This window comes from Suricata suricatta, chromosome 1, assembly GCF_006229205.1.
Source record: "Suricata suricatta isolate VVHF042 chromosome 1, meerkat_22Aug2017_6uvM2_HiC, whole genome shotgun sequence".
NCBI lineage: Eukaryota > Metazoa > Chordata > Mammalia > Carnivora > Herpestidae > Suricata > Suricata suricatta.
The window spans coordinates 115,825,676-115,841,651 of record NC_043700.1 but is presented as its reverse complement, the minus strand read 5'-3'; the positions used below and the strand labels follow the sequence as shown (position 1 = coordinate 115,841,651).

The window sequence follows — 15,976 nt, the reverse complement described above, 5'->3', positions numbered from 1 at the left end:
AACCTCTCAAACTCTGCTGCTACTTTATCAAACTAAGTTTATGTAATATTCTAAATCTTTTGTTGTCATTTCAAAAATCCGCACAGCATCTTCACCGGGAGTAGGTACCATCTCAAGACGCCATTTTCTTTGCTCATCCATCACAAGTAACTCATCACCCATCCAACTTTATGATTAGATTTATAGCAATTCAGTCACACTTTCAACCTCCAATTCTAATTCTAGTTCTCTTGCTAGTTCTACCACATTTGTAGTTACTTCTTCCACTGAAGACTTGAACCCCTCAAAGTCATCCAGGAGGGCTGGAATCAACTTCTTCCAAATGCCTGTTCATGTTGACATTTTGACCTCTACCCATGAATCACAATACTCTTAGAATGGTGACTCCCTGGGGTGTATGGGTGGTTCAGTCAGTTAAGCAGCCGACTCTGGCTCAGGTCATGATCTCACAGTTAATGGGTTTGAGCCCTGCAAACCCCCGCATTGGGTTCTGGGCTGACAGCTCAGACTGAAGCCTGCTTCGGATTCTGTGTCTCCCTCTCTCCCTGCCCTCCCCTGCTCACGCTCTGTCTCTCTGTCTCCCAAAAATAAATACATGTTTAAAAGAAAAAATGGTGAATCCCTTCCAGGGGCACCTGAGTGGCTCACTTGGTTAAGCATCTGACTTTGATGGTTTCTTTCCTTAAACCTCGTTAATCAAACCTGTGTTAGCTTTAAACTTTTCTTCTACAGCTTCATCTTTTTCAGCCATCACAGAATTGGAAGAGAATTAGGCCCTTGCTCTGGATTAGGTTTTGGCTTAAGAGAATGTTAAAGTTGGTTTGATCTATCCAGATCACTCAAACTTTCTCCACTTCAGCAGTAAATCTGGTTTACTTTATCATTCATGTGCTGACTGGTGTAGCACTTTTAATTTCCTTCAAGAACTTTTCCTTTGCATTCACAATTTGGCTGTTTAGTGAGAGGTTTAGTTTTTGGCCTATCTTGGAAGGAAGAGAGATGGGGTAACAACTGGTCAGGAAAGCAATCAGAACACACACAACATTTATTAAGTTTATCATCTTTATGGGCACAGTTCATGGAGTCCAAAACAATTATAATAATAACATCAAAGATCACTGATTACAGATCATCATAACAAACATAATGAAAAAGTTTGAGATTTTGTGAGAATTGCCAAAATGTGACAGAGAGACACAAAATAAGCAAATGATATTGGAAAAATGGCACCAATGTGGGGTTGCCACAAACCAGTATCTGCAAAATTCAATAAAACAAAGTATGCTGTGAAACATAGGCTTATAGGATCTTTAAAGTAGCTACAGTAAAAAAAAAAATTTTAAAAAGTCTTGGGGTAGAGGAATGTAGTCAAATGCTCTACCACTGAGCTATACCCCCTTGGGGGAGAGGAATGAAAGGAACTTGAATACTTAAATATCCTCAGAAAGTAATTCCAATTTACTTTCCTCCAGATCCTTACAATGTTTCTGCACTACCTTTTTCTTCTCACCATCAGCTCTTAGTACATTCATTTTAATTTTCATCATATGAACCATAAAAATACAAACATATTTGGAAGGGGTGGGGTAGTGTTGAGAAAACTATATAAAGAGCTATAGTCAACTCTAACTGTGAAACTCAATTCTTTTTTTTTTAATGTAGGCCCCACACCCAACATGGGGCTTGAACTCACAACCCCTGAAATCAAGAGTCACATGATCCACCAACTGAGCCAGTCAGGTGTCCCAAAACTTAACTCATCTTAACCTCTCCTCTTTGCTTCTTCTAACTTGGCTTAAATACAAACCAACGGGCACCTGAGTAGCTCAGTCAGTTAAGTGTTTGATTCTTGACCTCAGCTCAGGTCTTGATCTCGTGTTGTGAGTTCAAGCTCCACACTGAACTCAAAACGACACCCCCCCACACACACCCCCTCTCCAAACACACACACACTCTCTCTCTCTCTCTCTCTCTCCAAACTCCACATCCCCTACATTCTACTAAATTTTCTCCTACATTAGCTCAAAACAACACACACACACACACACACACACACACACACACACCCACCCCACACCTCTCCAAACTCCACATCCCCTACATTCTACGAAATTTTCTCCTACATTAATTAGCAAAGACTTTACCATTCAATCCAATGGCCATTCTGAGATGCTTATTGCTGAATCCAATGGGTATCTGACCTTTTTGTGGCACATATGCTATTGACCACCTACCTGTTCTTAAACCATTTTCTTTGCTTCTCTATCCTAGTTTATACAGTTTATACATCTAAACCCTTCAAAAGCATTCTCCCTCCAAAAAATCCCTCATAGGCTGGTATCCCAAGCCTCTGACTTGAGTCAAGTTCACTTTAAAGAAAATTAATATACTACGAGTTTCACTCACCACCAATTACTGATGAACTTCAAACCCAATGTCTCAACCAGTTCTTTCTGAGCTCAAGACTCTCATAAAACTGCTTACCAGAAAAAGACTATCCAAATGAAAATGAAATCCTCAACCTAATATATTTAAAACTAGTTTCACCCAGTCATTCCCTCCAAAGCTGTCCTAGTTCACCATTTACCTTACTGCCTAAGTCAGAAAGCCTGTATGTCAGAAGGCTTACCTGTTCTGTAAAGGATGTTTAATATAGTGTTCTGGGTTAGCAACCTCCTGATTAGATTCTGTTTTCTCTTCTTCTGAAGGCGGGGGATTAGGAGTAGGGGTGGTTTCCTAATGGAAAATAATAAAACACTTTTAAATTTCTTAACAATTTCTAAATCAACTTGAACTAATATTGCCAATATTCTTTTTCTAAGGAGAAAGAATTACAGCAGAAGCAATTTATAAAATAGACCACTGCCCAAGCTCTAGAAAAGCACCAGACTCTCCCATTCTAGCCATCTCTTCATTAAGAGCAAAGGGTTTCTCAAGTTTAAAAAATACAGTAACAATATTATACAGTTATCTTTCAGTTACACACTTTACTATCAGAAAGATTGCTAGATGCCATGCAACAAAGCTCAGGAAATCAGCTGTCTTTCTTAACATACTATTAAAGTACTATATGGTTTGGAGGGTGGGGGAATAAAGTTGGAGAGTATAATAACTTTATAAAGTGATCAAGCCAATGCTATACAGGTCCCTCCATGTCATATTGCTATAACATATGGCAACCCAAAAGTTCTATAATTTCTGTCATTTTCAACTGGCCATAGGCAAAAGAATCTCGACACCTAAACCTTCTTGGCTAACCATAATTAACACTGTCATCTAAAAATGTCAGGGAAAAAAGGTGCTTGTGGATGATCTGTGTTCTCCACAGTGCTCATGTAGCTCTTTGCCTTATTATAAATACGGTCAACAAAACAGAATGCCAAGGAAAGGCACCAGAAGCTAAAAGAAAAGATGATTTTGTCCAAAAAGAGCACCACAACAAGTCTAGGAGTCAAATTTAAACCAGCAAAACACTTGAGATATTATGTTCACATTAACAAGATTATGTAAATCAGTTATGTAGGATCTAAAAGTTCTCCTAGCAGGTAGGTCAACTTACAAAACACATTTCTCTTAATAACATGACATGTCCAGGAATTAATTTCTACTAGCCGAAGAAGTCACTCACAGCAGGGGCTAGGTCTTGATTTTCTCACAACTGTAATGCCAATGAGCAAAGTGCTATACTCAATAGGAATTTATTGGCTTGATTACTTAAGTAATAAATTTAAATGTGTACAAAGCAGTTAAGACCCTAAAATTTACATAGTCAATGCTTTAAAACCACCATTTTCTACCAGCATTTTTTCATCAGTCAATTTACATCTTCATATAATTACGAAGCGCCATTCCTTATCCCACTAGCTCAAAATTAATGACAGTTTCCAAACGGGCTGTCTCCATGAATAAAAAGGAACAATTAGGGACTAACAAGACAGGTGGGCTCTGGGGGACAAAGTACTAGAGAAAAATGGGCTGTAGAGGTGTGAACCTCAAAAATCTACTTAAAAATCCCTCAAAGGAACTTGGCTAGTTCCTAAACTATGTTGTTCAGAGTAAAGGGACAGCTGAGCCAAGACTTCAGAAGCTGAATGACATAAGGAAGACTGGGTTCAGACCAAGTCAGAGTGGGTGGGTGAAATCCTCAGAATCCTGATGAAATCAGACTTACAGACACACAGACACACACACACTATGGAATATTACTTGGCTGTAAAAAAAAAAAAAGAATGAAATCTTGCCATTTGCAACAACGTGGATGGAGCTTGAATGTATTATACTAAGAAAAATAAGTCAGAGAAAGACAAACACCATATGATTTCATTCATATGTGACATTTAAGAAACAAAACAGGTAAACATATGGGAGGAAAGAGAAAAAAGAGATGAAAACAAACCATAAGAGACTCTTGACAATAGAGAACAAGCTGACAGTTAATGGAAGGAGGTAGACAGAAGATGGGCTAGATGGGGGGGGATGAACATTAAGGAGGGCATTTGTTATGATGAGCACTGGGTATTGTATGTAAGTGATGAATCCCTGAAGACTGCTGCTGAAACCAGTATTGCACTTTATGTTAACTAGAATTTAAATAAAAATTTGATGAAAAAAAAAACATTGTGGAAGAAGTAAGTTCAAGGACAAAATGATAAAATGGGACAGAAGCAATACAGAAATAATGACCAAAATATACCAAATCTCATCTGAAACTCAAGTCATAGATTTCAAAAACCTCAAGGAATTCCAAGCACTAAAACACAAACAAAACTATACCTGGGCACACCAGATTCAAACTACTAAAAACTAAAAATAAAGAGGCCATATTAAAAGCAATTAGGAAGTGGGGCCCATGGGGCTCAGTCGGTTAAGCACCTGACTTCAGCTCAGGTCATTATATCTCAGAGTTCGCTGATATCAAGAGCCCTGAGTTAGGCTCTGTGCTGACAGCTCAGAGCCTAGAGCCTGCTTCAAATTCTGTGTCTCCTTCTCTCTCTGCCCCTCCCCTGCTCATGCTCCTCCTCTCTCTCTCAAAAATAAATACTAAAAAAAATTTTTTAAGAATAAAAAAATGAAAATAAAAGTAGTCAGGAAGGAAACACACACACATACACACCCCTAACTTCCCAACAGAAACTAAGGAAGCCATAAGACAACAGAGTATCTCCATGCTGAAAGAAAAACTGTCAACCTAGAATTCAATGCCTAGGAAAAATGTTCTTCACAACCCACCCTACCCCACCACCATCCCACACACATACACACAGGTCCAAATAAGGAGAACACCAAAGAAAAAGTCTTCAGGCTAGAGGAAAAATAAGATACCGACAGGAACGTGAAAATGCAAATATAGAATAAAAAGCACCACAAAAGGTTAATCAGTGGGTAAATATGTAAAAGACTATGAACAGTTTAAAGGAACAATAATGGTGATGTCTTATGGAGTATAAAGTAGTGACTGGTCCTGGGGAAGGACCGGGTATACATGGATTTGGGCGGTTGGGTATGCAGTATATGCTTCCTCCAAAGTTCAGTATATTCTCTTATTTATCTAAAAGACAAGTAAAATTTACTCATAAGCTCCAAATCCTCAATACAAACCATACTTCCACAACATTTTATGTAAACAGTTTATGTCAGCAGCACAAAAAAAAAAAACAATGAATGATTATAGTATGAGTAATTACAAGTTTCATGAGATCCAAAATGTCACCTGCTAACTCAGTGTCTTCCTTTCTTTTTGGTTACTTGACTCTTTTCACAATTAGGAGAATGATGAAAGACTCAGACTGTATAAAAAGTCTCTGGACACATAAGAACTGAAAGCAGTTAATAACTCATAAAAAAGTATATTCAGTTCCTAGAATTAAAAAAAAGTTTCCTTTGAAATTTAAAAGTCCTATCTTAATTGGTGTCTTAATCTTTATACTAAGAATATATAATTTTACATTTTTCTTATAACCAAGATAAAAATACTCAACTTTAAATAAATGTGTCTATGGATATATGAATAAGTATAATTTAAAATCTTTCAGTATTCACTTTGAATATAGAAATATGCTAGGTGTTAAAAGTATTAACCATAGACCTGCATCTTTTCAGTAGTTAAAACCTTTCTTATAATGTAAACAGCACTGATGTTTCTTTTATTTAGCCTTTAAGTTACTTTGTGCAGTTTAATAGTCTTCTGTTTAAATTTTTAACTTGAGAATTCTCAAACTCTCTTAATAGAGCAAAAATGGATTTAATAGCCAATTATTTTCAAGACAATGCAAAATACTCAAATACCCTATGAAAATACTCATCTGGCACAAACCAAATCTAATTAAGACTTAGAAACCACTTCATAATGTTATGAAAACATTAACATTAGAAACTGTATATAGGTCATATTTTCAAAGAAAAATGGCATATTTTCTTGGCATACATTTTCTCGTTTAGGTCATTTTTGTTATGATCATCTACTTTTCTTACCAGTCCATTCTTTTTCTTTTTTTTTTTTTTTAATGTTTATTGGAGACAGAGCATGCACGCACAAGCAGGGGAGGGGCTGAGAGGGTGAGAGAGCACATGCGCCCATGCACAGGCAGGGAAGAGAGAATCCCAGCAGGCTCCAGGCTGCCAGGGCACAGCCAGACACAGTGCTCAATCTCACAAACTGTGGGATCATGACCTGAACCAAATTCAAGAGTTAGAGGCTTAACTGACTGAGCCATCCAGGAGCCCCTCACCAATCCATTCTTCATCAGCAGAAGTTTAAACCAAAAAGCTTACTATCGGTCACCCGCTAAGTTTCTTACGGTGTAAATTATTGCAAAGAAAAAAAAAAGACATGTTTGAGACTGTGGAGGCATGCCTCAATAGAAAATCATTTCCTGTTAATTTCTTTAAACTTGTAAGACACTTATTTTTAACTTAGATAAAACAAAAAAAATAGTATCAATGCAGGTTATTTAAAACTTTCAGTCTAATTCAGTGGTAGTAGTCCATTCTACAGGGAAAATCCAATTCCTATACAAACTTTTGAATCTATGGCAACTTATACAATGAGAAACGATGTCCAGAATGATGGCCATATTAGATTAAATAGTTTGATCAAAAAGTGATTTTTAACTACAAGCATATGCCAAACCAGGACAAAGAAATACAATTTATTTTTCTAAGGAACTGAAACAAAACAAACAACAAAAAAACCTCTTACAGTTCCACGCCTCCATTAAGCATAAACCTGTACCAAATCTCCAAATTATCCATTATCTGTCCTAATTTGCTAAGTACTTCTAATATGAAATGAATTTGAAAATAAAATTATCTTAAAATTTTATCTCCTCTTAAAACTATTTGTAAAGCTATTACCTACCAAGGTTTCTGAGACTTAGGATTACCATGAAATAGGTACAGGAGAGCTATGTGATATTTGTTAATAGCAACTTCACAAAATTCCCCCTGAAAATTCCATAGCAGGTGTTTTCATGGTATGTTTAGCAGCTGATTCAATCAGCTGTTTTTAAATGTGTAAGATCATCAAATCAGCAAGGAAACAAGATTATTATATGATTGTAGAAAAACTGAAAAACATATTTTATAACTTGCCATTTTTATTGTTGCTTCATATATTGATCAGACAATAAAACAGTTTTAAATTTACATTCAATTTAAAAATAAAATTCTTTACTGCAAAAGCTCCCCAATATTCCTATACCTATTTTCTCAGCTTGGTGGTCTCTGTAATCAAATTTCATTGGAAATTACATCTTAAATACCCATGTTTTACCAGTATTTCTAAATTTTAAAATTATGCAAAAACACAAAAGGCTAATTTAACAGATTATAGCTACTCTCAAAGTAATCAGATACATTCTTTTCAAGTTTTTATTTAAATTGCATTTAACATACAGGACAGTACTAGTTTCAGGTGTAGAATTCAGTGATTCAACACTTACATACAACACGCGGTGATCATCACACAGAAGTGCTCTCCTGAAACCCTTCATCTATGTAACCCATCCCTCCACCAACTTCCCCTCCAGTAACCATCAGTTAGTTCTCTATAGTTTAGAGCCTGTTTCTTGGTTTCCCTCTTGTTTTAAACCCCTGTTTGTTTCTTAAATTCCACAAGAGTGAAATCATATTTGCTTTTCTCTGACTTAACTCATAATACTACTCTCTAGCTCCATCCGTGCCTCTGCAAATGGCAAGATTTCTTTCATTTTTAAGGCTAATAATCCAGTGTATATAATATATACAACACACACATCTTTATCCATTCACCAAGGGACACATGTCTGTTTCCATAATTCGGCTATTTTTGATATTGCTGCTAGTAACAACGGGGTGAACGTATCCCTTCAAATTAGTATTTTGTATCCTTTGGGTAAATATCTAGTAGTGCAACTGCCGGATGGAAGGGTAGTTTTATTCTTAACTTTGTGAGGAACTTCCACACTGTTTTCCAGAGTGGCTGCACCAGTTTGTACTCCCACCAGCAGTGTAAGATGGTTCCCCCTACTCCACATCCTCGCCAACACCTGTTGTTTCCTGTGTTGTTAATTTTGGTCAAAGTAATCAAATACACTTTAACTTAGAAGACAAACTACTTGAAAAACTATCGTTTAACACATTTTAGGTAGTTAGAATGGAGAGCACAAAGCCATGAGATAGTGCTGTGCTTAACTAAAAGACTGGTAAGAAACTAATAAGACTTAAAAGAGAGAGCACATGAAACCAAAGGAGACTAGAACAGTGGGCTGAGGGAGATTGTGAAAGGCCTCAAAGGTCAGGCTGAAAGTGAGCCTTTCATCTTGTGAGCAATGGAAGCCATTCACTGACAGATCAAAATGATTAAATACTGATGACAAATAAGGGAATAGAAAAGACAACTGGTTTAAGTACAAACTATTAAACCACGTTTTGGATTTGCTGAGTTAATGAGATTCAAATAAAAATGCTGTCTTATAATTTAGTGGTGCCAGGGCTCAATAGCTATCATAGCAAGAGAAGGAAATTGAAAATAAAAAGTAGAGCAAGGGTGGGACAAATCTAACAATTAGCTGCAAAGAATCTCCAGCAGCTTTTGAATGTTGCTAAAACATCTCAGAATATAGTAGCATTCTGCAAAAACCAGCACATGTATCAAACACAGTATTAACTTTGTGGGTCAATCCTAATATTAAAAAGCTAGATACTTCCCAGATATGGTATTATTTCTCTAATCTGACCAAAGTTGAGGTTCTTCCTTCTAGCCATGTTCAAATCTACACTGCTTTAATTCCAAAACCATGGTGTGCTTTCCCATGGTTATGAACATTCAAGATTTGTTAGTAACTCTCAACCCAAACACACAAACTATCTCTCCTAGAAATAACAATGAGCCTTCCCCTCAAAACACCCAATTAGAGTCCTCCATTACTTCGTTGAACAAATAGTACTACTAAGAACCTTCAGAGTCTCCCCGCCCCCCACACCTTTGGGGCATCCCCTAAACCTTAATTTGAAGTAAGCAAAAATTGATAGTTCCCCTGGCACTAATAAGTTAGGGTTTAAAACAGTAATTCTAAATGTGGTCCACAGACTTCTGCTGGTTATACTCTACAATGAGGTTAGGCATAGAAATAGAAAGCAGGGGTGCCCGGATGGCTCAGCTGGTTATGCATAGGACTCTTGGTTTCAGCTCAAGTCATGATCTCACAGTGTGAGATCCAGGCCTGCATGGGGCTCTGTGCTGACAGTGTAGAACCTGCTTGGAATTTCTTTCATTCTGCCCCTCCCACCCCCACCAGCAAGAGCCTGTGCATGCTCTCTAAATAAATAAATAAATAAGATGGAAAGTAAACACTTAGAATGCGTCATGGTAATCTGACAGTATTTTTGTACCTGTTCAAACTAATAAATAGTAAATTCAGGCTTACATTTTTGTACATTTTTTTCATTTTTCTTTAGCCTATTTCCATGATTTACAAAAAATTTACATTAAAATTGTTTAAAAATAAATTAAAAACAAAGTCACATTCTGCCAGAGTATGAGAAGCACTGGTTCAGATCTCATACTCTTGAGCCAGGCTACCCAGACTGGAATCCCAGTTCTGCTATTCACAGTTGTATAATTTCAGGCAAATTCTATAGAACAGCAAATAACAGATAATGGTATTATTGATAACCCACTTCCTTATAGTCTCCCTTCCTTCCTTTTTTTAGTAGAATTAGAAAAGTCCAGTTGCAGCCTTAACAGAAATGTAAATGCTATTATGGCAAAGAAAACTGCAATTATCTCTACAAATTACTCAGTATTTCAGTAAACTGAAAGCACTACATATATTAAAGATACGAAATAATGAGAAAAGGCAAATAAAGATGGTGTCCTATGACTTTTAAAGTGGTAACACCCATCCTCACACTTCATCCAAACTCTTTGAGTTTTTACTTGATAGGTAACATTTACAAAGCTGTTACTATCAAATAATGTGCTACATGTTTTTATATACATTGTTTCAATATTTATATAAACTGAGTCAATATATTTAATCTTCACAATACTGGGAAACTACTATCCTCCCTGCTCTTCAAATTTAAGTGCAGGGAAGTTAATATGGCCTAGCTGTATTCTATATTGAATCCAGGACTGTCAAGAGTTCATGGATAGGAATACTCTATGTCCTGGTATTACGTGTTTGTTGTTTCAGCATGTTAGAACCTTTGCTCACTTTCAAGTGCCCAGAGTTGGAGAATAAATTATATATGGTTACCAAAGTACCATATATACCCCAGGCAGCATACTGTATTTGTGCCACAGCCTCAGGCTCAACACCTTCACTACATTGCAAGTGCATGCATGCCACTGCCTATAAACTAGAAAAAAAAGCATAAATGGTGCGCCTCACACCCCCAACACACAAAATGCCATGAGGAAAACAGCAAGTAGATGCCAATGATTAGTTACAGTGAGTTTCTATTATTATCCAAGATGGCATACTAACTGCGTAGGTGGTCAAATACCTCAGAAATACAGGCATGTATAAATAAAATCTTCTCTTTTGGATACAAATAACTGGAAGGAGAAAATCATTCCCTACAAGTACGATATGTAAACAGACTTCAACAAGATACTCTACTCTTTCTTCTAGTCTCCAAACATTAGATTCCCAGGTCTCTGACAAAGAATACATTTCCCCCCCACCCTCCTATAAGTAAATTAATATAATCAATTAACTAATACACAAGAACAAGTGGTTTTACCACTCTCTCAAGGCATACTTTATATGCCTTGTAAAGTATACAAACTTGGTGTTAACACTGAAAAGTAACACAAATAATTAAATCAATTGTTTTGGTTGTTAAAGTGACACCAGCTAATCCAGCATCACTCATCACAAAAATAGAGGCTGTGGATTTCGCAGATTGTCTTCCATGTCATAATAAAGGATCAAAATAGTGACCTTTGTGCTCTAAAATAAAAAGCTGAAGTAGAAAAGCAACATATGCAGATTTAGCAAAATACAAACCTTTTAAATTTAAAGCACTGCTCAAATGGAGAAATTTTTTCCATGTAAAGGACTGTGAGATGAGACCCCCCCATATACCAATTCCAATTCAAAAGACATTACTTATTCTAATATTCTTTTCAACTGATGTAAAATGACGTCTACATAACAAAAAATACTGGAAGCAGAGGTATAGAGGGGAAGAGCTGTAATGGTTTGTACAAACTGTCGCATCTTAAAGTGCTGCAAAATTTAATAGGTGTTCAATCTATTTAAGTAACAATAACCTAATTACCTCACTAAAATTAATGACTAGTGCTAAACTTTAGTTTGCTGCTCTAGAGCTAAAAAAAAAAAAAAAAGGACATCTCTGAATAGCAAGCTATACCAAGGGCTATCAGAGATGCATATTTTACAACTAAGGAAGTTTATAGAAGTTAAACATTACACAAAATTAAAAAGTACTTCAAATAACATTAAAATAATGTTAGCATAAGCATTTTCACTGCACAAAATTACACTAGTTCCAGTAGTGCAATAATTTCTATTTCAATTATTCTTTAATGCTTTAAAATTGCAATCTGAAAGGCAAACATGTTAAAGAATTTAACTGCCTCTTCTCTTTATTGTTTTTAAAACTATAACTAAAATGTAATGAATTGACGGAATGTTAGTTAAAAAAATCAATCTTGGGGCACCTGGGTGGCTCACGGGTTAAGTGCACAACTCTTGGTTTCGGTTCGGGTCATGATCTCATGGTTCCTGGGTTCAAGCCCCACATTTGGTTCTGCACTGACAGCACAAAGCCTGCTTGGGATTTCCTCTCTCTCAAAATAAGTAAATAAACCTTGGGGTGCCCTGGGTGACTCAGTAAGCTGAGCATCTGACTTTGGCTCAGGTCATGATCTCATGGTTCATGAGTTTGAGCCTCATATCGGGCTCTCTGCTATCAGCACAGAGCTCACCTGGAATCTCTATCCCTCTCGACCCTCAAAAATAAATAAGCATTAAGAAATAACAATACATAAATAAACTTAAAAAAATCAATCTTTACATGACACAGTTAAACAAGCAGCTGAACTCTTTATAAATTCTACATGTTTTTTAGAAGTTCTATGTTAGGGGCGCCTGGGAGGCTCAGTTGTTCAAAATGAATAAAAAAACTTTAAAAAATTCTGTAATGTTTAAAGCTAAAGATTAAAATTATGATGTAACTATAGTTTTTTTTTTAAAGTAAGCTCTACCACCAATTTGGGGCTCTAACTCATAACCCTGAGATCAAGACTCGCATGTTCTACCAACTGAGCCAACAAGGCACCTCAAAACTATTAATTTTAAATTTTTTTAACGTTTTATTTATTTTTAATACAGAGAGAGACAGAGCATGAGAGGAGGAGGGGCAGAGAGAGAAGGAGACACAGAACCAGAAGCAGGCTCCAGGCTCTGAGCTGGCTGTCAGCACAGAGCCTGATGCGGGGCTCGAACCCACGAACATGAGATCTGACCTGAGCCCGAGTCGGAGGCCTAACCGACTGAGCCACCCAGGTGGAAACTATTAATTTTAATAAGAAAGCTAGACTTGTCCCTTTATGCTTAAAATATTTAAATTATCTTCCAGAAGAAATCAACTTATATATATTTTTTTAACATTTATTTACTTTTGATAGACAGATCATGAACAGGGGAGGAGCAGAGAGAGAGGGACACACAGAATCAGAAGCAGGCTCCAGGCTCTGAGCTGTCAGCACAGAGCCCAACACGGTCGCGTGAACCACGAACCATGAGATCATGACCTGAGCCAAAGTTGGATGCTCAACCGAGTCACCCAGGCACCCCCAAATCAACAGATATTTCTTTAAAAAAAAATTAGAAAACTAGGGACAATCACAGTTTTCAAATGTCCCCAGGTTTATAGACTAGGCTATATACTTCCATTTACTGAGCTTGTTAATAAACTATCAACCTTTCAAATAGAAAAAGAGCTAGATTCTTCAATTATGCCTCTAAGAGATTTCTTCAAAGAAAGTATCAGGACGTTAACAGTTTTATATATTTTTATGTTAGCAAATAAAAAATAGAGATGACATAAGTCAAAAGATACAACCAAAACGTAATCGATACATTATGTTTATGATTAGGCACTAAAAGTGATGCTTAGGAAATTACTTTAAAATGCTAATGTAAGTGTGGGAAAAGGCAGATTACAGAACTGTATAAACAAGCAGCACTTTACTTTTTTGGTGGAGGGGACACACTTTTTAATTTAAGAAGTCCTAAATAAACTGTGGTACATCCAGACAATGCAATATTGTTCTGCACAAAAAGAAATGGGCTATCAAGCTGTGAAAAAACATGGAGGAGCCATAAATATATATTACTAAGTGAAACAAGTCAATCTGAAAAGATACAATTCCAACTATAGGACATTATGGAAAAGGCAAAAAAACTATGGAGGGAGTAAAAACATTAGTGGCTGCCAGGGATTAAGAGGGAGGGTTAAATAAGCAGAGAACAGAGGATTTTAGTCAGTGAAACTATTTCTGCGTGATACTATGATAAATGCATGTCATTTATGTATTTTTCTAAACCCAACGATTGTATAACACCAAGAGTGAAGCCAAATGTAAACTAAAGACTTGAGGGGGCAATGATGTGTCAATGGAGGTTCATCTGGTGTAACAAATGTGCTCTTCTGGAGTGGGATGTTGATAGTGGGGGAGGCTGTGCATATGGAAGCAGGAGATCTATACCAGAACTCTCTGTACCTTCTTCTCAATTTTGTGGTACACCTAAAAATTGCTCTAAAAAATACTCTATTTAAACAGAAAAGAAAAGGGGCTCCTGGGTGGCTAAGTCGGTTGAGTGTCCAACTTCAGCTCAGGTCATCATCTCGTAGTTTGTGGGTTCAATCCCAGCACCGGGGTTGCTGCTGTCAGCACAGAGCCCACTTGGAATCCACTGGCTACCCCTCTCTGCTCCTCCCATGTACACGCTCTCTCAAAAGTAAATAAACATATTTTTTAAAAAAGGAACAAAAGAAAGGGGTACAAAGATGTAGTGAGAGAAAAGAATCCACAAACAAATAAACCAAAATAATACCAAAGAAAACCTAGTTGTTATAATTATAGATGGTTTTTATTTCCACACCCCTCCCCCACAGATTTAAATGTTCTAAATTTACTACAACAGAATATATATTTGAGTCTAAGTCTGGACTGCTCAATCTATTTCAGTGATCTGTCACTATTGAGTGATCTATCTATAGGGTCTGAATTTTGTTACCTCTCAAAATCCCACTAAAATGATGACAGGTATTCTTTTAAGACCACGACTATGGGAAGTGCAAGGAAAAAAAGAAAAGAGCTGGATCACAGAATGGACAAGTGGTTACTTATCAGTGTATACAGTTAGATCCTTAATGTCTCAAAAGCTGGGAGCACCTTTAGAACTAGGAGTGAGGTAGAAAGATAAAAGAGAATTTGGTGAAAACTATTTGAAAAAACACTAGATCCCTCAATTCTCTACTTCACTAGGATTGCTGCCATGAGTTCAAAAATAAAAAAGAAAATTAAGCAACTTGGAGGAAGCAGGCAGAGAAAAGAAAATGCCTTTAAAAATATGTACCTATTATAGCCTCAAAAGGTTAAAATGTTGCATCACAATTACAGGATGCTATAAAAGTGAACATTCAGAAGACCAGAGAAAACATCTAGACATTAAAATTATAACACTAAAAAGGTTGGAAAGTAAAACTTCCCAGAAAATACATAAATAGAAAATGAAAGTAAAATTTAAACTAAAAAAACTCAGAGAAACTGGCTAGGAGAGCCAATATCTGAATAAATGTTTCAAAGAGAAACTGAGGAGAATCACAAATAAATTTTAAGTGACAGACAGGAGTTGCCACATTAAAAAAGTACTATGCATAGAGCACAATGGATGAAAACATCCATACTAATAAAGCACATCATTGTGAAATGGGGACAAGAAAAAATTCTGGGGAGAAGTAGGGGAACTGGAGACACACACATACACACACACACACACACACACACACACACACACACGAAAAAAAAGTAGCCATCAGAATAATTTCTGACAACAGCAACAACAGAAGATGACCTGGAATGACTTTAAAATTCTGAAGGAAAGAATTCTACATACACCCAGTCGAACTACAGACATGATATTGCTTAATATGCAAGGTCTCAAAAATCTTTAACTCTGTATTTTTTCTCAAAAAATACTGGAGAGGTGATCTACCAAAATGAAACAAGAAACCAAGTAAGACAACAAGGAACGTAGCAAATAAAGAGGCACACCAAAAATGTCAGATGGGAGGAATCACGAGCATAACAACAGATGTGCACGAGATAGAGAGAGCAACATCCAGATTGGAGCGATGTGATTCAGACTACATACTTCGTTTGATGGCTAATAATGATAAAGATGCTTATTATTCTACCCATAAAAAACAACAAACAAAACGGATTGCCATGGTT

The 15,976-nt window shown here is 36.6% G+C and overlaps 1 protein-coding gene across 3 annotated transcripts in view; it reads right to left on the bottom strand.

Annotated features, from left to right (window-relative positions):
* EIF4E (eukaryotic translation initiation factor 4E) overlaps positions 1–15,976 on the bottom strand; it is a 42,857-nt gene that overhangs the window by 16,058 nt on the left and 10,823 nt on the right. For all 3 annotated transcript variants that reach the window (XM_029942892.1, XM_029942889.1, XM_029942885.1), the window contains one exon: positions 2,630–2,736. In XM_029942892.1, the coding sequence (XP_029798752.1) occupies positions 2,630–2,736 (107 nt within the window). The remainder of the gene's footprint in view (positions 1–2,629; positions 2,737–15,976) is intronic.